Source organism: Lepus europaeus, unplaced genomic scaffold (genome assembly GCF_033115175.1).
Source record: "Lepus europaeus isolate LE1 unplaced genomic scaffold, mLepTim1.pri SCAFFOLD_555, whole genome shotgun sequence".
NCBI classification, from domain to species: Eukaryota; Metazoa; Chordata; class Mammalia; order Lagomorpha; family Leporidae; genus Lepus; species Lepus europaeus.
Genome location: NW_026909434.1, coordinates 32,363 through 54,645, shown reverse-complemented (window position 1 = coordinate 54,645; position 22,283 = coordinate 32,363). Strand labels below are relative to the sequence as shown.

Below are 22,283 nucleotides of genomic sequence, written 5' to 3'. Positions count from 1 at the left end.
CATCAGGGAAAAACAAGCAAAACGAAGTGTGCCAGGTTCCGGCGAGCAGCAAGCTAAAGTGGCGGGGCAGAACGCACGCTGAAAAACTTCGAGAGGAAAAGACAGGCATCAGATGGACAGACAGGAGCAATGAAGACAACAGGACAGACACACAGACCACGCGGAACGCACATTTATTTGGCCTACTGAATGTTTGCTTGGGTTTATTCTGTCTGGTTTTTGCCTGGTTTATTCTGAGTAGCAAGAGAAACACACAAATCACCAGGAGCCCAGGTAAATATCACACAAGACAGAACAGGCCAGACACACAGACACACACTTGCATCCAAACCTTACCAATCACCCAGCGCCTTTTTTATAGTTTGGGATTATTTGGACAAGCCGGGTGAAATTTCATGTTGGTATTATTAATTCTCTGAGAAAGTTTGCTAAGCAAATGAACAGTACAAACAGGCAAGTGTTGAGTATTTGCTCTGGGGCCAGCAAAAGCAAATGCACAGCTTTAAAATCCTCCCTAATTACACGGATGCGCTGAACTGCTGTCTAATTATTATGTTCCTCAAAGACCGAGTACTTCTTTTTTTCCCCCTAAACCATCTCATACTTTAAAAGCACTGGGGAAAACCTGACTTTAACACAAAGGTGAGCATTTTCAGAAAGAAGACTCAAGTCCTGCCAATTACCTTTATGTAAATTTAAAAAAATGTCAAACATGGGGTTTTGACTTAAGCAAAGAGTGAGCTAATGACAAAGGTCACTAATTGCTAGAGACCTTCCTCAGAAGTGCCTCCGTCTCCTCTGAGCATGGCGGAGGGAAGCTGCAGACAATCACAGCACCCGCCGCCATGTAGAACCGTGTTTTTATGCACCAGACGGGGCCGCACGCTCTTTCATCCACTCTTCACTGACGGGGGTCTTCTTCATCATCCCCATTTCACTGACAGCAAACCTGAGGCTCCAAGAGGACAAAGGACATGTCTGGGATTCAAATCCACGGCTGCACGGCCCCTAAGACCTCAGCGCATCACACACTGTGTCACCGAGACAGACAGGCGGGAGCTGCTCAAAGTCAAATCCGACGGGCCAGGGAGAATGTCCTAGAAAGCTGTAGTGATCCTGGCATGCAGAATCAATCAGACTATAACCCGGATGGGGGCACCTGCTAGACATGGGGGGCTTTCATCAGTCTGGGAAGTAAGCATCTTTTTTTTTTTTTTTTTTTACAGGCAGAGTGGACAGTGAGAGAGAGACAGAGAGAAAGGTCTTCCTTTTTCCGTTGGTTCACCCCCCAGTGGCCGCTCCAGTGGCGCCCTGCGGCCTGCGCACTGCACTGATCTGAAGCCAGGAGCCAGGTGCTTCTCCTGGTCTCCCATGCAGGTGCAGGGCCCAAGGACTTGGGCCAATCTCCACTGCACTCCCGGGCCACAGCAGAGAGCTGGCCTGGAAGAGGAGCAACCAGGACAGAATCCGGCGCCCCGACCGGGACTAGAACCCGGTGTGCCCACACCACAGGCGGAGGATTAGCCTAGTGAGCCACGGCGCCGGCCGGAAGTAAACATCTTTCTAAGAGGGCCAGGGTTAGCTTCTCTGGGTGGCTAGAATCACAATTCCTTAAGGCCTGCTTCACTTTACCCAATAGATACATGCCTATACAACTATGCATAAATCACAATTTTACAGACTGGGAGGGGCCGGCGCTGTGGCATAGTGTGTAAAGCCGCAGCCTGTAGTGCTGGCATCCCTTATGGGCACCAGTTCATGTCCCGGCTGCTCCACTTCCCATACAGCTCTCTGCTATGGCCTGGGAAAGCAGTAGAAGATGGCTCAAGTCTTTGGGACCCTCCACCTTTGTGGGAGACCTGGAAGAGGCCCCTAGCTCCTGGGTTTGGATCGGCGCAGCTCCAGTCATTGCAGCCAATTGGGGAGTGAACCAGCAATGGGAGACCTCTCTCTCTCTCTCTCTTCTTTCTCTCTCTGTGTAACTCTGACTTTCAAATAAATAAATCTTTCTTAAAAAATGAAAAAACCTCTTTCTCTGTCTCTCCCTTTCTAACTCTGCCTCTCAAATAAATAAATAAAATCTTTTAAAAATTATGTATTTACAAAAAAAAAAAAAGATTGGGAAAGAAAATGGGATTCTTTGAAGGTCATAGCTAATCTCAGGGTAAATGCTTTCTTAGAATAAATTATTCCCCTTTGTAAGCAATCTGAAAATCAACAGATTCCTCCCCGGGGCCACAGGCATATTCTAGGAGTACAGAGATAAAGAGACAAGACAGGCTTCTTGAAAATGGTCTATTCCAGGGCTGGGGAACCCTTTGCCACCAAGGGCCATTTGGACATTTATAACATCAGTCATGGGCCACACAAAATTACCAACTAAAGCAGCCTGCTTTAGATCTACTAAATTTCAAGTTCTACTTTGTTGGGGACAGACCAAATTTCTTGGGCCTTCCCTGGTACAGCAACGTTTCTCAAAGCGTGTTCCACAGATCCTAGGAGGAGGAGAGGAATGCAAAGAGAAAACTGCTCTCATCATAATTCTAATCCTTCTTCCCTAAGCAAAGCCAAGTAACCTGGGTTAGAACTGCTTGTAGCTTGAATCAAGGCAGCACAGCCAAACTACACCTGTAGCCATTATATTGTTTACTGTCCCAACCTCGTAATACAACAAAAAATCACTTTCACTTCAGAATGTCCTCAGGAAACAGCAATGATTCTATTGAGCCTCGGCCCATGAGATTCTGCATAAAGACATGGGAAGTACACATAAAGCGTTTCTGTTACAAGCCAAGAACAATGGCTGATCCTAGAAAACCGACATGTGGTTGAGTTGCCAGCTGAACTAACCACCTTCAGTATGGAATGCCATTCTTCCTTGAATGAACAACTAACACACAAATTACAGTCACTCACAGCTGGGCATGGGGCAGACATTTTCACAAATATGAACCAAATGAGTCTGTCCCTTCAAGGTAACAACAGTATCTATGTCAATGATCAAAACTATTCAAGTGGAAAACTTGTTTTCATTACAGGAGTTCAATGGCTTCCCTATACTTAAAACTCTTTTAAAAAGTGAGATAGGTGATGATATTAACAAGTGTGACTTTGATTCCGTGCAATGACATTTCAAAAGTTAACTTGTGGAAGATTTGCATGCTTCAGTGAACCAACATTTTCCCAGTGACCAATAGTTTATGTTATAAAATCCTATGAGTGGGAGTCGGCGCTGTGGCACAGTAGGTTAATCCTCTGAGTGCGGTGCCAGCATCCTATATGGGCGCTGGTTCTAGTTCCGGCTGCTCCACTTCCGATCCAGCTCTCTGCTGTGGCCTGGGAAAGCAGTTGAATATGGCCCAAGTCCTTGGTCCCTGCACCCAGGTGGGAGACCTGGAAGAAACTGCTGGCTTTGGATCAGCTCAGCTCTGGCCATTGCGGCCAGTTGGGGAGTGAACCAGCAGATGGCAGACCGTTCTCACTGTCTATAACTCTACCTCTCAAATAAATAAATAAAATCTTAAAAAAAAAAAAATCCTATGAGTAAAATATTCAGTCAAAGGGCAAGATAGAACAGTAAATTTTAATGGAACAGAATACAAAAGCTTAATGATAAGGGTCTAGATATTGTGACTAAGCTTTAACATACTGCCACTTGCTAAGTTCTGTTATATTATCAAAGAGTGTCTACAGTTACCTAAAAAGGCAATTAAAAATATCCCTCCCTGGTCCAATGATATATCGACGATGTGTGTGTGCAAGTGCTTGTGTACTTCTTCGTATGTGTATTTCTTCGTATGTATATGTATTTCTTCGTATGTATGTCTTCATCCGCATCAGCCCAAATAACATGACAAAACAGTTGGGATGCTGAAGCCGACACAAGTCTAGCTCCTTACTATTAAACCAGACACCACAGAGATTTGAGAAAATACAAAACAATGTCAGGGGTGGCACTGTGGTGCAGTGGGTCAGCCTTCGCCTGCGGTGCCAGCATCCCCTATGGGCTCTGGTTTGAGTCCCAGCTCCTCCACTTCTGACTCAGCTCCCTGGTAATGGCCTGGGAAAGCGGTAGAAAATGGCCCAAGGGCTTGGGCTCTTGCACCCAAGTGGGAGACCCAGAAGAAGCTTTTGATAGGCTTAGCTCCAAATGCTGCAACCATTTGGGGAGAGAACCAGTGGATGGAAAACTCCTCTCTCTCTCTCTCTCCCTGTGTCTGTAACTCTGCCTCTCAAATAAATAAATCTTAAAAAAGAAAAAAAAAAAGTCATTTTTCTTACTAAATTTTTAGCGGAAATGCAACTACTTGTCCATTAAAGATAGTATCTATATTCGGATGTAACAGGTTTATTCTTGACCTGTTTAAGTGAATCCATAAATGAACGTGTTGCGATTCTGTTTCAATTTCTGACATGGCAAATGTCACAGATGTAAAACATGTAAGCAAAGCCCTTTGGAGGCAGGAGCATAAAGGCTTTCTGAGGCCGGAAGGATTGAGTATTGTTTGGTAGCAACAGTGGGTTGTCCTTTCCAAGGAGCAAACTGGTGAGAGACATTCTAGAGCACCTCTGAAGGGCAAAGGGCAAAGGGCAAAGGGCAAAGCTATCTTGACAGCTCAAGCCAGAACGTTCCAGTAAAAGCACTCTTCCAGGCTGTGTTCAGTGTGTATCAAAGGCAGGCAATTTCTTCAGGGACAAATTCCAGAGACACCAGGGGCAGTGGCATAAAAAGAATCTAGCGCTCACTCTAAGGCATGAGTCGGGCCCATATATCTGCGAAGTCAAATAACACTGCACTTTACATTCATGTTCTTTCCCGTGGTCAAGGCCATGATTCCAATCAAGGATCCCTGAATGGTGGCCCACAGGCCACCTCTGGCCTTCAGACGGGTGGGCCAACTGGGTATTTTGAGAAACACCCTACAACTGGCTTGGAAGCTGCCTGATCAGCTTCCGGTTCACAGCCCCAAACCAGCCCAGGAGCCTCGTCCTTGCAGACACTCGCGTTTGTTAGCCTCTGGACTCAAGGGCTCCCCGCAAACCCTGCCACATCTCAGACTCCGTGATCCAGCTCCAGAGTCAGAGTGCCCGGGTTCCCCGCTCACTCTGCCGCTTGCTGGCTGTCCGACTTTCGGGAGTTACTGAACTTCCGGGAGCCTCCGTTTTCCTCGCTGTAAAATGGGATAACCTTGACCTCACACGGCTGCTAGGAAGCTTAGAGAGGTGCTCGTGGGCTGTTGCTAACACTAGACTGCACACTCCCGTGCTAAGTCCCTTCCCAGGAGCGACGACTGAGCTACCCACAGTCACACTTACCTCTACCCAAACTCCCAGATCCCACAGCTCCAACCTCCCGGGACACGCAAGGTCCTCCTCGGCCCTCTACTTCTCCTTTCCCGGAGACCCTGGCCAGTCCTGGGTTCCCACACGACCACAGGTTCGGTACCGCTGACCACTCCCCCAGCCGCTTCTCCCCAACCCGGACCACTAACTCTCCCTTTCCCTCAGATCGGAGACCGCCTTGAGTCAGGAATTGGCGGTCCAGGAGTCTACGGCCTAGGCCCTTGTCTGAAGAAGACTCAGGAATGTTGAAGAGTAACTGCCCGCCCTCCCGGAGGGGCCCTTAGACACTCACCGTCCATCCTTAAAGGCGGCGGTTACGGCGGTTACGGGTGCTCGAACCGGAAGCTGCCCCTACACTGTTTGCAGTTCCCCTGGTTACTGCAGGGCTCCCGACCAATGGCGGTGGAGCGCCGCTTGCTGAGCCCGCCTCCAAAGCGAGTGACGTCACGGAGGCGCGCTAGAACGCCTCCTCAGATCCCGGGGTGCGACCCGCCTCCGGCGGCCACAGATCCTTGTGCGCAGGCGCGCTGGGAAAGGCCGCCTGGCGCCGCGGTGCGCAGGCGCCGGGGGCTGCTAAGTGAAGCGGCAATGGACGCCTTGGAGTCGTTGTTGGACGAGGTGGCCCTGGAGGGGCTCGATGGCCTATGTCTGCCCGCGCTGTGGAGCCGCCTGGAAACGCGCGTGCCGCCTTTCCCTTTGCCGTTGGAGCCCTACACGCAGGAGTTTCTGTGGCGGGCCCTTGCCACGCACCCAGGAATCAGCTTCTATGAGGAGCCTCGGGAGCGACCAGACCTCCAGCTCCAGGATCGGTGAGCGGCCTGGGCCTGCGGGCGGGCGCAGGGCCCGGGTCCTGATAGGGTTGGGGAGGGGGCAGGGAATGGAGCGAACCGGGGCGGGAGAAACCCAGACCCGGAGTGTGGTGGGCAGCACCTGATGTGGGGACCAGGTGGGGCCCAGGAGCTGGGGATCATCTGATGGTAACCCCGTTATATCCGGGCGGGCTGCATTCAGAGAGTATTTCCATGAAATTGGACGTAGGACGGGAGCAGGAAGGCAGTTCCTGTGGAACGCTCAGGGTTGGACCAGGGCAAGTGCGCACAGCAGCCAGTTTAGGAATCGCGCTGATAACCCGAGCACGGACCAGGTACGACTCTGCAGTTCCGTTTTAGGAGCTTGGGGAGGTCGGTCCACACCGTGACCCCCTGGAAGTAGGTGCTGTCGTCTGTCCCACTTTACAGGGGTGTAAACTGAGGCGTGCACAGGGGACAAGCAAGGAGCATTGATTTGAACTCTGTATGTCTCTGGAGTCTTTTTTCTTTCTTTTCATTGATTTGAAAGACAAGAGACAGAAACAGCGGGCTGCCATCTGCTTGCTCACTCCCCAAATGCCCGCAACAGCTGGGCCTGCTGGGCTAGCCAAAGCCTAGAGCCTGGAACTCCATCTGGATCTCCCACGTGGGTGGCAGGGCCTCAAGTACTTGAGCCATCGGCTGCCTCCCAGGGTGTGCATTGGCAGGAAGCTGGACTGGAAGCTGAGGCAAGCAGGAGCCCTGGGGACTTCCATGTGGAATGCAGGCCTGGTGGTGTCTTTATCCCTGAACCAAGTGCCGGCCCCCAGAGTCTGTGCTCTTCTGCCATATTGTGAGGGTGGGGGCAGTCCCCAGAGGTGATACCCAAGACAAGGCTTGGAAGTTGGATTTAGGCAGCCGGTTGGCAAAGAGAACGGTGGACAGAGAGCGGGAATGTGAAAGGCCGAAGGAAGAGAACTAAGTTTGGCTGGAGTGTAGGGTAGAAGGACAGAACAAGGAATAAGGGTTGGCACACAGATGCATGTTAGGAGTTGGTACTGTTCTAAGATTCTTTGTTTTTTTAAGATTTATTTATTCATTTGAAAGAGTTACACAGAGAGAGAGAGAGGTCTTCCATCCGCTGGTTCACTCCCCAATTGGCGGCAATGGCCAGAGCTGTGCCAATCCGAACCAGGAACATTTTTTTTCCAGGTCTCCCACATCGGTGCAGGGGCCCAAGGACTTGGGCCATCTCCTACTGCTTTCCCAGAGAGCAGAGAGCTGGATTGGAAGTGGAGCAGCCAGGACTCAAACTGGTGCCCATATGGGATGCTGATGCTGCAGGCAAGAGGCTTAACTCCCTGCACCATGGCATCGGCCCTTAGAAGCTTAATTTGTTTTAAAGATTTATTTATTTATTTGAAAGTCAGAGTTAGAGAGAGGAGGAGAGGCAGAGAGAGAAAGGGAGGTCTTTCATCTGGTTCGCTCCCCAATTGGCTGCAACAGCACTTCATGCAGTGGCTTTACCTGCTATGCCACACTGCTAGCCCCGATTCTTTTTTTTTTTTTAAGATATATTTATTGGAATTTTGCCTCTCTTGGGGCTCCCCTCCAGGCCACTCTGGCTGGAGGTTTCTGTCTTAAATAAATTTTGCTTTTCTTTAAAAAAATTTTTATTTATTTGAAAGGCAGAGTTATAGAGAGATAAGGAGAGACAGAGAGAGGTCTTCCATCCACTGGTTCACTCCCCACAAATGGCCACAATAACCAAGACTGAGCCAGGCCAAAGCCAGGAGCCAGGAGCTTCTTCCAGGTCTTCCATGTAGGTGCAGGGCCCCAAGGGCTTGGACCCTCCTCTGTTGCTTTCCCAGGTGCATTAGCAGGGAGCTGGATGGAAAGTGGGGCAGACAAGACTCCAGTTGGTACCCATATGGGATGCTGGTTTGCAGACCCAGGCTTAACCCACTGTGCCACAGGGCTCACCCCCTAAGATTCTTTTATTTATTTATTTTTTTAAGATGTATTTATTTATTTGAAAGGCAGAATTACATAGAGAGACAGAGAGGTGTTCCATTTGCTGGTTCACACTCCAAGTGGCTACAACGGCCAGGACTGGGCCAGGCCAAAGCCAGGAGCTTCATCTGGTGGGTGCGGGGGGCCTAAGCACTTGGTCATCTTCCATTGTTTTCCCAGGTGCATTAGTGGGGAGCTGGATTGGAAGTAGAGCTGGCATCTACCAGTGTCACAGACAGCACCTTAACCCACTGCACCACAATACCAGTCCCTGTTCTAAGTTTCTTACATATAGTAAGTTGTTTCATTTTTACAACAACCTTAAGAGGTGGGTAATGTTACCCCTGTTTTCCTGAAAAGAACATCAAGGCACAAAATGACTTGTTCAAGGTCATCAACTAGCAAGAGCAGAACCCACAGGGCCAGCGCTGTGGTGTAGTAGGTTAAGTATCCACCTGCAGTGCCTGTATCCCACATGGCATCGGTTCAAGTCCTGGCTGCTCCACTTCCGATCCAACTCTCTGCTATGGCCTAGGAAAGCAGCAGAAGATGGCCCAAGTGTTTGAGCCCCTGCACCCACATGGAAGACCCAGAAGAACTGGTGCCTGGCTACGCATTGGCCCAGCTCTGGCTGTTGTGGCCATTTCAGGAGTGAACCAGAGGATGGAAGACCTCTCTCTCTATCTCTCCCTCTCTCTGGCTGTAATTCTGCCTCTTAAATAAATAAATAAGGAAGAACAGAACCCAGAATTTGAATGCAGAAATTCTAGGTCCAGAATCCACTCTGCCTTGCACTGGAGAAGCTAATCAACCATCCTTTATTCCCATTTCTAGAGTTTCTCCCTTATCAAAAGGACAGTGGGAAGCCACCCAAGGGAGGGTCAGACACGGACAAAGAGTGAAGCTGAGAGCCTCTTTGCAGTCTGGTCATAGCAGCGAGGCAGGGGCCAGCTTGCCATCGTAGGTGTGGAACAGAGGCTAAGGAAAAAGGATCGAGACAGCCACAACGGCGGAGTCCAGAGGATTGGTGGCTGATCGGCTGTGAGGAGAGACAGGATTCTAGGAGGATGTTGGGCCCCTGAGTGAATCCCGATACCCTCCCCTGAGGCAGGGAACACAGCTGAGCAGCCTTGAGGTGTGCATCTGGTGGGGGCACACAGCTGGGGGTTGGGATGAGGCTCCTTCAGGTTGTCCAAGTGCAAGCTCTGTTTAGTGAACATCTGGCCTCACGGGAGCTAAAGCAGGTCAGAGGGAGGGACCGAGCCAGACGTCGGTGAGTCATCCCCTGTCCTTGGTGATGAAAGCCGTTGGCTGAGATGATCCCTAGGAGAGAGCGGGGCCAGTGCTCCTGGGCTTGCGTTAGGTCTGTGTCCCAGTGAACCCAGGCTAGGTTAGAAGTGCATCCAGGCCACTTACCCGGCCTGGCACCGTGGCTTAGCCAAGCCACCCTGACCGTGCTCAGGACACTTTACCTTACAACTGGGCAGAATCATGAGCACAAGCCCGGTGTGCAGTAAGGCGTTTATGGAATGCTGTACTGCAGTGACAAGCAGGGTGGTTGTGTGCGGGTTGACTTTTGCACGAGGTCAAAAGTGAAAGCAGCACGTGGTGGGGATTGTGTTCTGGTCGGCGGCCTTCAGCGGAGCTCTGAGGTGCGTGGACATTGCAGACAGAGTGGAGGATGAGGAGCTTCAACAGAAGACAGAAAGGCGTCACTGCAGAGGGGCCGGGCAGTCTGGCCAGAGTGGTTACCTGGGAGCTGGGGAGAAGTTGGGATTTGAGAACGCAGAGGGGGGCCGGCGCTGTGGTGTAGCAGGGCATCATGCATGGACACCGGTTCGTGTCCACCTGCTGGTGCGGCTGTGAGGTTCTGCAGGGGGTGGCCCAAGTGCTTAGACCCCTGCTGCCACGTGGGAGACCTAGAGGAAGCTCCTGGCTCCTGGTCTTGGCCTAGCCCAGTCCCGGCTGTTGGCAGCTGTTTGGGGAATGGACCAGCGGATGGAAGACCTCTCTCTCTGTCTCCCTCTCTCTAACTCTACCTTTCAAATAAATAAAAGTAAACAACAACAACAACAAAAATAGAAGAGCACAAAGGTCCCAGAGGGGGCAAGAAAAGGCTTGAAAAGTGGATGTGGACCAAGCCTCAGCTAGACTGGTGCAGGGTGTGAATGAGATTTCAAAGGAAAGCTCACTCTACGGGGCTGACTGGCTAGGAGAGAAAGCACGTGTCAGAGATGCTGAGGCCAAGGGACAGTGTCGCACCAGGGAGGTACTTGATTGGAGGGGGGAGGGGCACTCACAACCTTGGATTTGATAGACAACTGGAGACATTGCACAGACAGGACTGAGGGTTCAGAGGTGAGAATGGTTCACATGAGCGTGATGGTTAACACCATGGAAGTAGATAAGGGTACCCAAGAGATGGACAGATGATGTCTTAGGGGAGGAATGCCCTGAATCGCTCAGTCCCAATGTGGTGGCCTGGAGTCCCACAACCACGTTTGGAGGGAAACCAAAGGGGGCCGTGACTGGGGCCAGTAAGGCAGTTTGGGTCCCAGCACCCAACTTCTTTTTTTTTTTTTTTTTTTTTTTTTGACAGGCAGAGTGGACAGTAGAGGGAGCCAGAGAGAAAGGTCTTCCTTTGCCGTTGGTTCACCCTCCAATGGCCGCCGCGGTAGGCGCGCTGCGGCCGGCGCACCGCGCTGATCCGATGGCAGGAGCCAGGTGCTTCTCCTGGTCTCCCATGGGGTGCAGGGCCCAAGAACTTGGGCCATCCTCCACTGCACTCCCTGGCCACAGCAGAGAGCTGGCCTGGAAGAGGGACAACCGGGACAGGATCGGTGCCCCGACCGGGACTAGAACCCGGTGTGCCGGCGCCGCAAGGCGGAGGATTAGCCTGTTAAGCCACGGCGCCGGCCCCAGCACCCAACTTCTGGGGCCAGCTTGGGAGACCCTGGGAAGGTCCGCATTCTCTCTTCTCTGTTGTTAAAAGGCAGGACCCTGCTTGTCAAGGCTGTTTGCATCTTGCAGTAGGGACACTGCAGTCTCAGCTCTTTCTCTCTGATCTCGGCTAGAGCCTGTCAGAGGCACTCACTGCGCAGGCGTCATTGCCGAAGCTCAGCTGGGTTTGCCGCCTGTGCTTTTCCCCTTAGGTACGAGGAGATTGACTTGGAAACTGGCATTTTGGAGTCCAGGAGGGACCCGGTCCCTCTGGAGGATGTCTACCCCATTCACATGATCTTAGAGAACAAGGATGGCATCCAGGGCTCGTGTCGGTACTTTAAGGAGAGGAAGAACATCACCAGCGACATCAGGACCAAGTCTCTGCAGCCGCGTTGTACGATGGTGGAAGCCTTTGACAGGTAACTGGTTCACCCCCGTCAGGAACCCCTCACGTCAGGGGTGTGGTCAGAGCACTCGGCTCGGGTCTTTGGCCCCAGCGTCTCTTGGAGGTTGCCAACCCTGCTCTAAGCCAGCTCTTAGCCCGCTTCACCCCACTGCAGCTGGGCTGATTGAGGTCAGGGCTCCTATCTATCCCTCGGTTTGTGTGCATGGTTGTGGCAGGCAGCTGACATTTGGAAGTTGCCTTTTTGTTCTCTTGTCCTAGCTGGGCCCTGGGCCGCAGACCCATCCCTGTGCAAGTCCTCAGGAGGTCAGCCTCTTGAAGGTAGAGACCGGCTGTGTTTATCGTAGCGTTCTGGCACTTGGCTCAATGCTTGGGCAGTATCTGATGTCACAGTCAGCAAACCAGAACCAGCAGGAGTCACTGAGCCAGATAATTGCCAATGATGTCCAGAGTCATTGGAATTACAATGGTGTGGGCTAGGAAAGCCATCTGGGGAAGAAAACAAAGAGCAGCAAAGCCACTCCACTGCGTTCAAACTTTCTCCCAAGTGACCTCTTAGAATTTAACTTAGTGAGGGTTTTGAGAAAAAGGATCCTGAGTTTGTCACCCTGAGCGTCATGTGGACTCTGTTTACTATGTGTTAGCATCCACTTGGAAGACAGGCCATATGGTCCTCGCTGACTTACACAGACAACTCATTATAGGCCCAAACAGTGTATTGACACAGCTTCTTCCTTTTTCTTTTTGTCTGCGTGGTGGTGGAATCAGGGGGAAGGAAAGCCATCAGGCTAGACAGGTCTGGGCGGTGTGGCCAGGCTAGGGCCGGGAAGAAGGGAGAGGCGAGGGCTTGGCAGCCCATGAGCTGTGGCATGTGGACCCTTGGTGACTCCTTCACCCAGGAAAGGGAGGCCTCTGGTCCAGTAACTTGATACCACGTGGTAAGCGAGGGGCGTGCTCTCCACAGCACCTCCTGTGCAGCTCCCTGCTGCAGGGCCAGGGCTGGGCTCCTAGAGTGTGCATGGAGAGGGTCGCTCTGCCCCAGGCATGAGCCTAACTCAGGCCAGCCTCTGCTGGAGGTAGAGCTTCAGCCATCAGTGGGAGCAGTGGACAGCTTGGACTGTGGGCCCCTGCATGGGAATGAGGCGTCTTGCAGCACCTTGCTTGCAAACTTTTTACTTCTTTCTGGACATTATCTTTGACCCATCAGATCTGTTGTGCAGCAGAGAGAAGTCACTGACAGCACAGTTGGGTGTTGCTGACTCTGAAGGTCTATCAGTCCAGTGCACTTGGCATGGTCATTCACTTAAGTACACTTGCTGAGCACCCACCCTGTGCCCAGCTCATTCTAGGCACTCAGGGTATCCTTATGAACAAGTTGGGGGTGTGCCTGTGTTTGAATTAAGGAGGATGGACGAGAATGTTGCCCGCCCCCTCCTCCCCCCTTGGCTGTTTGTGAGTGCTAGGTGCTGTGAAGAGCCTGGGAATGGTTGAGTGGGACTGGAGCTCTGGCTGACGTTTTCTGGAAGGCCTGGGTGATGGGAAGGAATCAGCCATCTGAGGATCGGGGACAGGGCAGCAGCTAGGCAGACGGAAGAGCCAGGACAGTGACCCTGACACTTCTTACTGGCACAAGAAGGCCCCTGTGGGTGAAGATGAAGTGAGCGAGGCAGGGGGGGCCTTCCAGGCCGGGGCGAGGGTGTGGATTTGGTCTGAGTGCCTTGGCGAGCCCTGCAGGGCATCAGCCAGGAAGTAACAGGTCAGCCCTGTTCATTCAGCACACTGTGGGGTTCTAGGACGGCAGACCCACTTCGGAACATGATGGCCTTCTGGGAACCCAGAAAACGATAGTTCTAAATCTGCTTTTTCAGATTTCCATTTTCATAAAATCGCTTCGACCTGTTTCTTCACGTGGGTGTTTCTGACTTGCAGGTGGGGGAAGAAGCTGATCATCGTTGCCTCCCAGGCCATGCGTTACCGGGCCCTGATAGGCCAGGAGGGGGATCCTGACCTGAAGCTCCCCGACTTCTCCTACTGCATCCTGGAGCGACTGGGCCGGTCCAGGTGGCAGGGGGAGCTGCAGCGAGACCTGCACAGCAGTGCCTTCAAGTAAGGGGGAGGATTTGCATGTGGGGCTCACTGACCACCACAACCTGCCTCCCAAATGCAGGGGCTGCTGCCTTGTCTTCCCTGGGGATTTTTAAAAATCTCTGACTGTTCTCTTGGGTTGGCTGGGTCAGTGTGTGTCGGTGCGTACGTCTGGGGGAGAGACTCCCTACACTGTGGTGCTAAAACTACCAGCAAACCAAAACGACGTGACCCACACCCTCCTCCCCTTCCCCCTCCTCCTCCTCCAGGGTCGATGCTGGGAAGCTTCACTATCACAGGAAAATCCTGAACAAAAACGGGCTCATCACAATGCAGTCCCACGTGATCCGGCTGCCCACTGGAGCCCAGCAGCACTCGATCCTCCTCCTCCTCAACCGCTTTCACGTGGACAGGTATGCTAGAAGGGAACAAAGCCTTCGGCGACTTGTACTGCAGCCACGAGCATGATGCTTTCAAAAATCATTAGAGGCCAAATGAGAATATGACTGTGGCTTTCCAAAGAAGACATTTAGTTGTCTGTTTCTGTTGAAAATAAGTCCTGCTCACTTAGAAAGCCTGGAAATTAGAAAAGGACAAAAAAAAAAAAAATGCCTGCTACTCTGTAGCTCAACAATGGGAACTTTTATCATTTTGGTGAGAACTTTTTTAGTTCTCATTAAAGGTGAGAACCAAAGGTGTAAAAAAAAAAAAACATCAAACTTGAGTTGCTGTGGTGGCAGAGTTGTGGTTGGATTATGTCCATTTCAGATTGGAGGTTTTTGCAACACAACCGTGATAATCCACCCACTGGGATAAGAAGGCAAGGTTCTGCCAAGTGCTTACAGTGCAGGATACTCTAGCTGGGTATCATAGCGTGGGCTGTGCTATTGCACAGGCTGTTGTAATAGGCACACTCCTTTTTGAGGACCAGGATGTCTCTGAGAGTAAGTTACCTCTCACCCGTTAATCCTTGCTGTTGGGGAGACTAATTTCCTGGCACAGCGATGGGAGAAAGAAAGCTTCCACCACCCCGCAGAGGTCTCACTCTAATTCTGGCAGCCCCATGCCCTCCTGAGTGAGAAGAACAGAAGCCAAGTGCAGGGAGTGAAGGACAAGTGGGTGCCTTTGAGTGGCCCACGCCTGGCCACCAGTGCCTGGAGTGGAGGTGGGCAGACGGACAGGGTGGTTGAGGAAGTCCCTGCCCTTGACCCTGGTGGCCAGGGCCAGCCTCCAAAAGGAAGGGGAGTGAACAGTCAGGATTAAGTGTCCCTTTCAAGTTGACAGTGCCTACTGCCTTGCCCAGGGCTTGGCCCAGACAGTGCATGATACTCATGTGCAGCCTGTCCTGACTCCAAACCTCCAGGAACAAAAGCCGCCCCTGTGCTCCGGTCACGTGTCTGGTAGTCCTGACTCGCCTTCAAGCACACCCACCATCAAAATGTCCCAGACTCCTAGTTTATCTTTCAGTCTCTGTTTTGGAAACCTGCATTGAAGAGAATTCTGTTTGGTGAATTGGTTTCTAGTTTCTAATTAGTCACACCATCCATTAGTTACATGATGCTGTTACTGCACTTGAAGTTGGTGGGCGGCCTGTAATCTACAAAGAACGTAGGGTGAGAATCCTGGGGAAGGGGAGGAAGCTCCGGATGAAGTCAGGCACTGTACTCCAGTTACTGCCTTTCCCTTGGGCAAAGGTGCTGACCACTATGGACTGTGGTTTCTTCTGTGTAAGATGGCCATGACTCAGTGCTCCTACGCATGGTAGTTCATGTGCTGTACATATCTGCCCCTTCATTCATTCTTTCACCGATTGAGAAGTGGGTGCAATGTTGAGGTCTCATCCGTGTGCTCTGCCTTCCCCTTGGATGTGAGTCAGGCCAAGCTGCCCTCATGTGGCTGACCTGTGTCCCTGCTCCGGGCTCCCCAGGGCACACGCAGCCAGGAGCCCTGAGCTCTTCAGTTGAGTCTTTTGGTGACCATGAGCTTGGAAGTATTTATTGTAACATCCGCTTCATTATAGAAATGAGCTGACAGGTGGAATCGGGCACGCTGTGAAGTCAGATGGAAAGCAGCTCCAGATTGAGCGAAGTGTCAGGAGGGCGTGAAGTAAGCACTGGGTTTAGGGAAGGAAGACTCAGGCTAGCGTCTTGGACCTGAAGTTTGGAAAAAGCTGATTCACTTCTCGATGTAATTATCTCCATCTTTCTTTGCCGGGTGATTTATAAGGAAATGTTGTAAGAAAAGCTTCCTAGACTTCAAAGTGTTATAAAAATGTCAGGGCTCAGGGCTCACATTGTGGTGCATAGAGCATGTTGAGCCACCACTTGGAACACTGGCGTTCCATATGGGTGCTGGTTCTTGTCCCAGCTGCTCCACTTCCAACCTGGATGATGGTTGAGACCTTGAGCCTGGGCCAGACGGTGAGTTTGAAGAAGTCAACTGTGTGGTGTCTCTCGCAGGAGGAGCAAATACGACATCCTCATGGAGAAGCTGTCGGTGATGCTGAGCGCACGGAGTAACCGCATCGAGACACTGGGCAGGCTGAGGGAGGAACTGGTGAGCTGGGGGGGGGGGGCGTGGGGGGGGGGGCCCGGGGTGCCAGGCTGACCCTGACCTGTGCCCAGCCTGGCGAGCTGCCTCAGCCTAGACAAGGAATTGCAGCCCCGAGCCCTGCGGTGCACCCCAAAGGATCGGGCTGTCTTCCCTTTTGGAGGGTGAGAAAAGGCTCCATGCCAGGGCCCGATTTCCCTGCCCTCCCAGCCGTCGCTCTTGGCCCAGCTGTCAAGGTTCACACGGAGAGTGGTAAATCCTCAGGTTTACACTTCCTCCCGTGATTGTCCCCAGCGGGCTTAGGCTGCGATGACGGAGCAGAAGAGGAGAGGACAGGGCCCAGAGCACCTCGGCCCTGCCTCATCTCTGGTCCAGGAGCAGTGACTGAGTCACAGAGTGAGCACGAGAGGAAGAGCAGAAGGGAGGGGGGGTGCTGCTCCCTGCAGGAGTGCACGTCAGGAACAGGAGGGCGCCAAGACAGCCCTGGAGGTTGGAGCACAGAGCGTCGCATGTGAGGTGAAGGTTCGTGGGGACCTGCTCTGTGGTCACATATCACAGCCACAAGGACTGTCGTTGCCACTGGTCCTCCTGTGCCACACTGGTGCAGCTCTGGTCTCCGATTTCCTCGTTCGGAAATCAGAACTCGCTGCAGGGTCACTGCACGCCCAAGTCTCTTCAAAGCCAAGGTTATAAACCAGAGGCTTGTGGGTCACACCTGGCTTGTGAAAAATCAATTTGACTTAGCTTTTTCTTTTTTTTGAAAATGGAGATTTCATATACACACCTAGGTGTGTATGTGGGGAAAAAAAACCTCCATTTTCCTTTCTCCAGCTTCCCTTGAAAAATCCGCAGCTCTGAGCCTGCAGCCTGTCCTGACAACAGTGAGCTGGAGCTAGGTGTGCACTGGGCAGCCCCCGCCCCCAGCCCCCTCCTTTGTGTGACCCTCAGACCCCGAGGCCGAGCGTCAGCGCCATCTGTGATCACGTGCACCGTGCTTTCTAGCTGACTAACAAAAGTAGGAAATAAAAGGCCGCTTGAGAAGGCCTCTCTCAGGAGACCCTAGCCGAGGTGAAGGAAGTCCCGACCCCCCACACTGGCCCTGGCTGACTTCGGAGATTGGAGACCTCTGCCCTGGAGTCGCTGGGGCAGGGAGCTGTGGCTGCTGTGCCCTGGGGTCAGCACTGTGGACTGCATGAGAGACAAGAGTTGACTGCTGCAGGCCATTCTTTCACTTATCCATTCAACAAACACCGTAGCAGGTGTCTCCTTTGAGTCAGAACCGTGCTCCACCCTAAGAGGGCAACAGGGAACCAGGGTGACGGGTCTGTGTCACAGAGCTGTTCTAATGGAGGGGCAGGCAAAGAATGCCTCCGAGCTCAGTGACAGAGGCCGGGGACAGCTTCACAGGGCAAGTGACACTCCAGGGGGGCCCTTGCCCAGGCGGACAGGTGCATTGGCATTTCAGCCGAGGAGAGCAGCTCACGCAGAGGCCCGGAATTGGGGAGCCCGTGGGACATTTGTAGAGGTCACTGGGGGTGGCTGATGCTGGGGTGCTGGGGGGATGGCTGGAAAAGAAAGGGGACCTATGATGCTGTTCCTTGGGCCAAAGCACTGATGAGTGTTTGGGGAAGATGGACAGGCCAAGGGAGGGCCATTGAAATGGGTGGGGGTGGCAGCCGTGGCCAGGGAGGCCTGAATTATTTTGAGAAGCATTTTAGGGGTGAAACGAACCGGTGAGTGGCTGAGCCAGGATGTCGAGGCGCAGGAAGCAGAAGGACCTGAAGATGAAGTCCATGTAGCTTCCATGGTCAGAGCGGGTGCTGCTGGCCAAGGTGCCTGGGAGTTTGGTCTCGGCCGAAGCTCCTCGGAGAGGACAGTGCCCGGCCGTGTTGGGGCCTGGTGGATGTTTGTCAGATGGATGCGTGAATGAAGCACACAGCAGTTGGGAGAGAAGGAGGCACAGGACAGATTTGATTTTTTTTTTTAAAGATGTATTTATTTATTTGAAAGGCAGCATTACAGAGAGGCAGAGAAAGAGAGAGAGAGAGAGGTCTTCCATCTGCTGGTTCAATCCCCAAAAGGCCACAAGGGGCGGATCTAGGCTGATTCATTCCAAGCCAGGAGCCAGGAACTTCTTCCGGGTCTCCCACATGGGTGCAGGGTCCCAAGGACTTGGGCCATCTTCAATGGCTTTCTTCAGCCACAGCAGAGAGCTGGATCAGAAGTGGAGCAACTGGGACTCGAATCGGCGCCCATATGGGATGCCAGCACTGCAGGCAGAGGCTTTACCCGCTACGCCACAGCACTGGCCTGACAATTTTGATTTTAAGATTTATTGAGTGTGCAGATCTTCTGGGACATTCTGCAGGCCATGGCTGTCAGCAGCAGGAGTCAGAGAAGGCTGAGAGGGGTTTGGTGAAGAGTCAGTCTGGGATGAGGCTGGGGCCATGAACTTGGGTGCTGTCTCTTGAAGAGTGAGGAGGCTCCTGCTGCTGCTCCCTCTCTTTGCTGGGCAGATGGTACGAGTCCTTGATGACAGCCCCTGGAAGGCAGGATTACATCATCCTTGCTCACTTAGGGTGGTCCAGGCCTCGTGCCATATGTTGAGGGCTGGGGGATTGATGGATAAGTTTCCATAGGATCTTTCTGTGATGCTGGGGGCCCGGCTAGATTAACGATGGACGCCATTTACAAGCCACTGGGTCTGAATGGGCCCCGTGGGAGTCATCTGTGGTTTTGGGTGCCCATATGTTCTGCTGAGCGTCCACCTGTGTGGAGGAAGCCACCCCGGGCGTCTGTCTGCTCACTGCCTCTCTCTTGGAGGGTAAGAGGAAGCCTAGGAGAGGCACAGAGCAGCCCTCAGTCCTGCGTGCCTCCTCCGGTCCAGTCTACCTTAGAGCAGTGGCACCTTGCCTTTCTCTTCCAGGTGCTACACAATCCAATAGCAGCAGTGGTCAGGAGGGTGGGACACAGGAGCCAGATGGGCCCAGTGTAGGACAACGCTGTGATAGCGGTCGCCTTAGGAAATGCCCTTTCCTCTCAATGACAGCTACAGAAAAGCAGCCCAGAAATGGGAATAAACAGCAGCTGACCTTCGGTTTCACCATCCGCGGTTCTGATAGGGAGCATGAAGGCCGCGGCCCTGGGGACAGCATGTCCTGCTGAACGGAAGCAGCCGGTCCTCAGCTCGCGCCAACTCCAGGGGCAGTGGGGGCTCGGGCAGCTGCACTGCTGGCACTGGTTGCCAGATCTTACATCTTAAGGGAAACCAGAATCTGGTTTCTGGTTTTTTGTCCCCCTGATATGAAATCTTCCACCCTGATGTTGGGAAGTGAATTACTTTTTTCAGAAACACGTAGCCGTGGGCATTTGGCAGAGCAAATGAGACGCTAGTTAGGATGTCCACATCCCATATTGGAGGGCCTGGGTTCAAATCCCAGTGCCACTATCAATTCCCGCTTCCTGAGCTGGGGATGGCTGCAGTACCTGGGGCTCTACCGCCCACATGGGAGATCTGGATGGGGTTCCTGGCTCCTGGCTTTGGCCTGGCCCCGTCCCATCTGTTGCAGGCATTTGGGGAGTGAATCGGTGGACAGGAGCACCGTCCTCTGTCCCTGTCTTTGACTTGCTCCCTCTTTGTCTCTGCCTTTCGAATCAATACATAAACACGTAGAGGGAAAGGCGTGCCTTTGACGGCCCCTGCGGTGAGACAGTGAATGCGATCATTGTGGTCCTCTCCTGGGCAGAAGTAGGAGCAGTACCCTGGATGTACCCTCATCGTTTGTTGTAACGTCATAGCTGAACGACTTTCTTAAAAACACCCCAAAAGGCATTTTAAGATATATTTTCTCCTATTTGTTCCCCTACCTGTAGGAGATGTATGTGTGTATTTATTAATGATTAATTAATATTCTTACATGGTTAAAAAGATTCACACACTGTGCAAGGGCCCATGTGGAAAGTCTGCTTCCATCTCTGTGGTCACCTGCCTCATTCCCACCCTGTGTTCCCCTTGGGGATCTCGTTAGGCAGACACCTGTCCGCGTCTTGGCCTCAGAAGGTGGTGTTTGGAAACCAGGGCTCTGGGCCTCGTTTTATTCCTTGAGAGCATTCCTTGGCTGTGTTTGCTGGGCAGTGCCTCCAGCATTTCTCCACTCGAGAGCCCAGTAGCTCAGGTCCTGCACTGGCTCACGTCCGCAGCTCCCCAGTGGTTTCGGATTCCTCGCTTGCGCCTGACAGTCGCTTTTGTCTTGGCAGGGGCTGTGTGAAAGGACGTTTAAGCGCCTGTACCAATACATGCTGAATGCCGGACTCGCCAAGGTCGTGTCTCTTCCCTTGCAAGAGATTCACCCTGAATGTGGGCCCTGTAAGACCAAGAAAGGTAAAGATCCAAGGCTCGGCTCGGGTCCCGGGTGGGCTGGGCTGGGCTGGCCTATGGCTCCTGTCCGTCTTCCCAGCCCAGCCTTTCTCTCCGGGTACCCTCTGCCCTGCAGTGGGATGATTCACTTATTTATGCAACTCTTTACCCCTCCGTGCCTGGCTCAAGTCCTTCCCTGTAAGAAGCGTGTGGGGAATGTTTGCCGAATGGAAGCGGGGCAGGCTTGCACCCCCCAACATGCCAAGTTCGTGGTGTCCTTTGCTCCTTTTTTTGGGTGGGGGGGACTTAAAAACATGCTATTTTATTTTTACGTATTTGAAAGGCAGAGACAAAAATCTCTTCATCTGCTGGTCCACTTTCCAAATGCCTGCAACAGCCAGGGCTGGGCCAGGTGGAAGCTAGTAACCATGAAATCAATGCAGTCTCCCACGTGGGTGCAGGAATCCAAGTATTTGGCTTATCACCACCGCCTCCCAGGGTGTGCATTAGCAGAATCTGACGCCAAAGGTCGGATCCACTCTTTGCTATTTAGGTCAAGTCTCCAGAGGTCATTGAAAGCAGCATTGCAGCTACTCTGGGTGCAGCCTCCACTAAGCCTCTCTGTTCTTCAGCCAGCCTTCTCCAAGAACCTCTCTTTGTGCCACGTGGCCTTGTCGCCTGGCCCTGTAAGGTCGGTGCTGTTGTCACTTTTTCACATGTCAGAAAATTCAAGTGAAAATGCCGAGTAACTTAGGAGAGGTCAAGTGCTCTGTGTGGCAGAGATAGGATCTGAAGCTTCTAAAGCAACGAAATGAAAGACGGGACGCCCTAAAACCTCCTGGGGTCCCTTCTTGATCACTGTCAGTCCGGATGAGCCAGAACCATTTTAAAAGCTGGGAGTCAGAGCTTTCAGTAAAAGAGGAGGAATAAATGCATTCATTTGCCCTCTACCCGGACACCCCGGTCATGAAGAGAAGGGACTGGCAAGAGAAGATGGGACAGGAAGTGGCGGGGGGAGGGCTGGTGACAGGATTTTGGCGTCAGACACAGGTGGACTGATGGTGACTGACTGAGCACCTGGGGGAGCTGGGCGCCTGTGAAGGGTGGCAGTGTGGATGGATGGCTCAGAACCGGAAATAAATGGAACAGCTGCAGGTTGCAGGCACCTTGGAAGGCGCAAGGGTGGATGGGCCTGGCAGGGAGAAGACTGGTTGGCAATCTGTGGGAGAAGACATCCCCCTGGGCCCCCTTCCCTATACTGCTCAGCCTTTCCCACAAAGACAGAAGTCTGGCGGTATCCCAAGGCAGACATAGGACCAGGCCGGGGCCACTGCGGTGCAGAGAATGGGGACAGTGACAGTCTCTGTTGGTGAGAGTTCCCTCAGTCTCCTTTCCCAGTGGCGCTGCCTCTTGGTCTCTCCTGTCGTTTGATGGTGACATCCTCTGGTAGCTTCCTAAGAGGGAACGTGGACTCCTGGGACACTGACAGGCAGACTGCAGCCCCCTAGACCAAGGCTGGAGGCTGGCTGTTCTGAGAGAAGAGTCCTCCCAATACTGAAATCTGGGGGTCTCCCAGCAAAACAGCCACCTGTGCTGGCTCAGCCCACACTGGTGCCCACTCGATGACAGCCTGTCTCCTCCTGCTCCCCCCACTCCACAACACAGGACCTCGGCAGTGTTTTAGTTTATGTATATATGTATATAGTTTTACTTATTTGAGAGGCAGAAAGAGAAAGAAATAGAGAAAGGTATCTCCCAGCCACTAGTTCACTCCCTAAATGCCCCAACCACTGGGGCCGGG

General features: G+C 52.6%; 1 protein-coding gene across 1 annotated transcript in view; it reads left to right on the top strand.

Annotated features, from left to right (window-relative positions):
* Window positions 1–5,739: 5,739 nt before the first annotated feature.
* The window catches only part of LOC133755553 (general transcription factor 3C polypeptide 1-like), a gene marked incomplete at its 3' end in the record, with an annotated part of 48,891 nt that continues 32,347 nt past the window's right edge, over window positions 5,740–22,283 (top strand). The window contains exons 1-6 of the mRNA XM_062185631.1: window positions 5,740–6,152; window positions 11,297–11,506; window positions 13,420–13,596; window positions 13,845–13,988; window positions 16,035–16,131; window positions 20,383–20,506. Coding sequence (XP_062041615.1) covers window positions 5,740–6,152; window positions 11,297–11,506; window positions 13,420–13,596; window positions 13,845–13,988; window positions 16,035–16,131; window positions 20,383–20,506 — 1,165 coding nt within the window. The remainder of the gene's footprint in view (window positions 6,153–11,296; window positions 11,507–13,419; window positions 13,597–13,844; window positions 13,989–16,034; window positions 16,132–20,382; window positions 20,507–22,283) is intronic.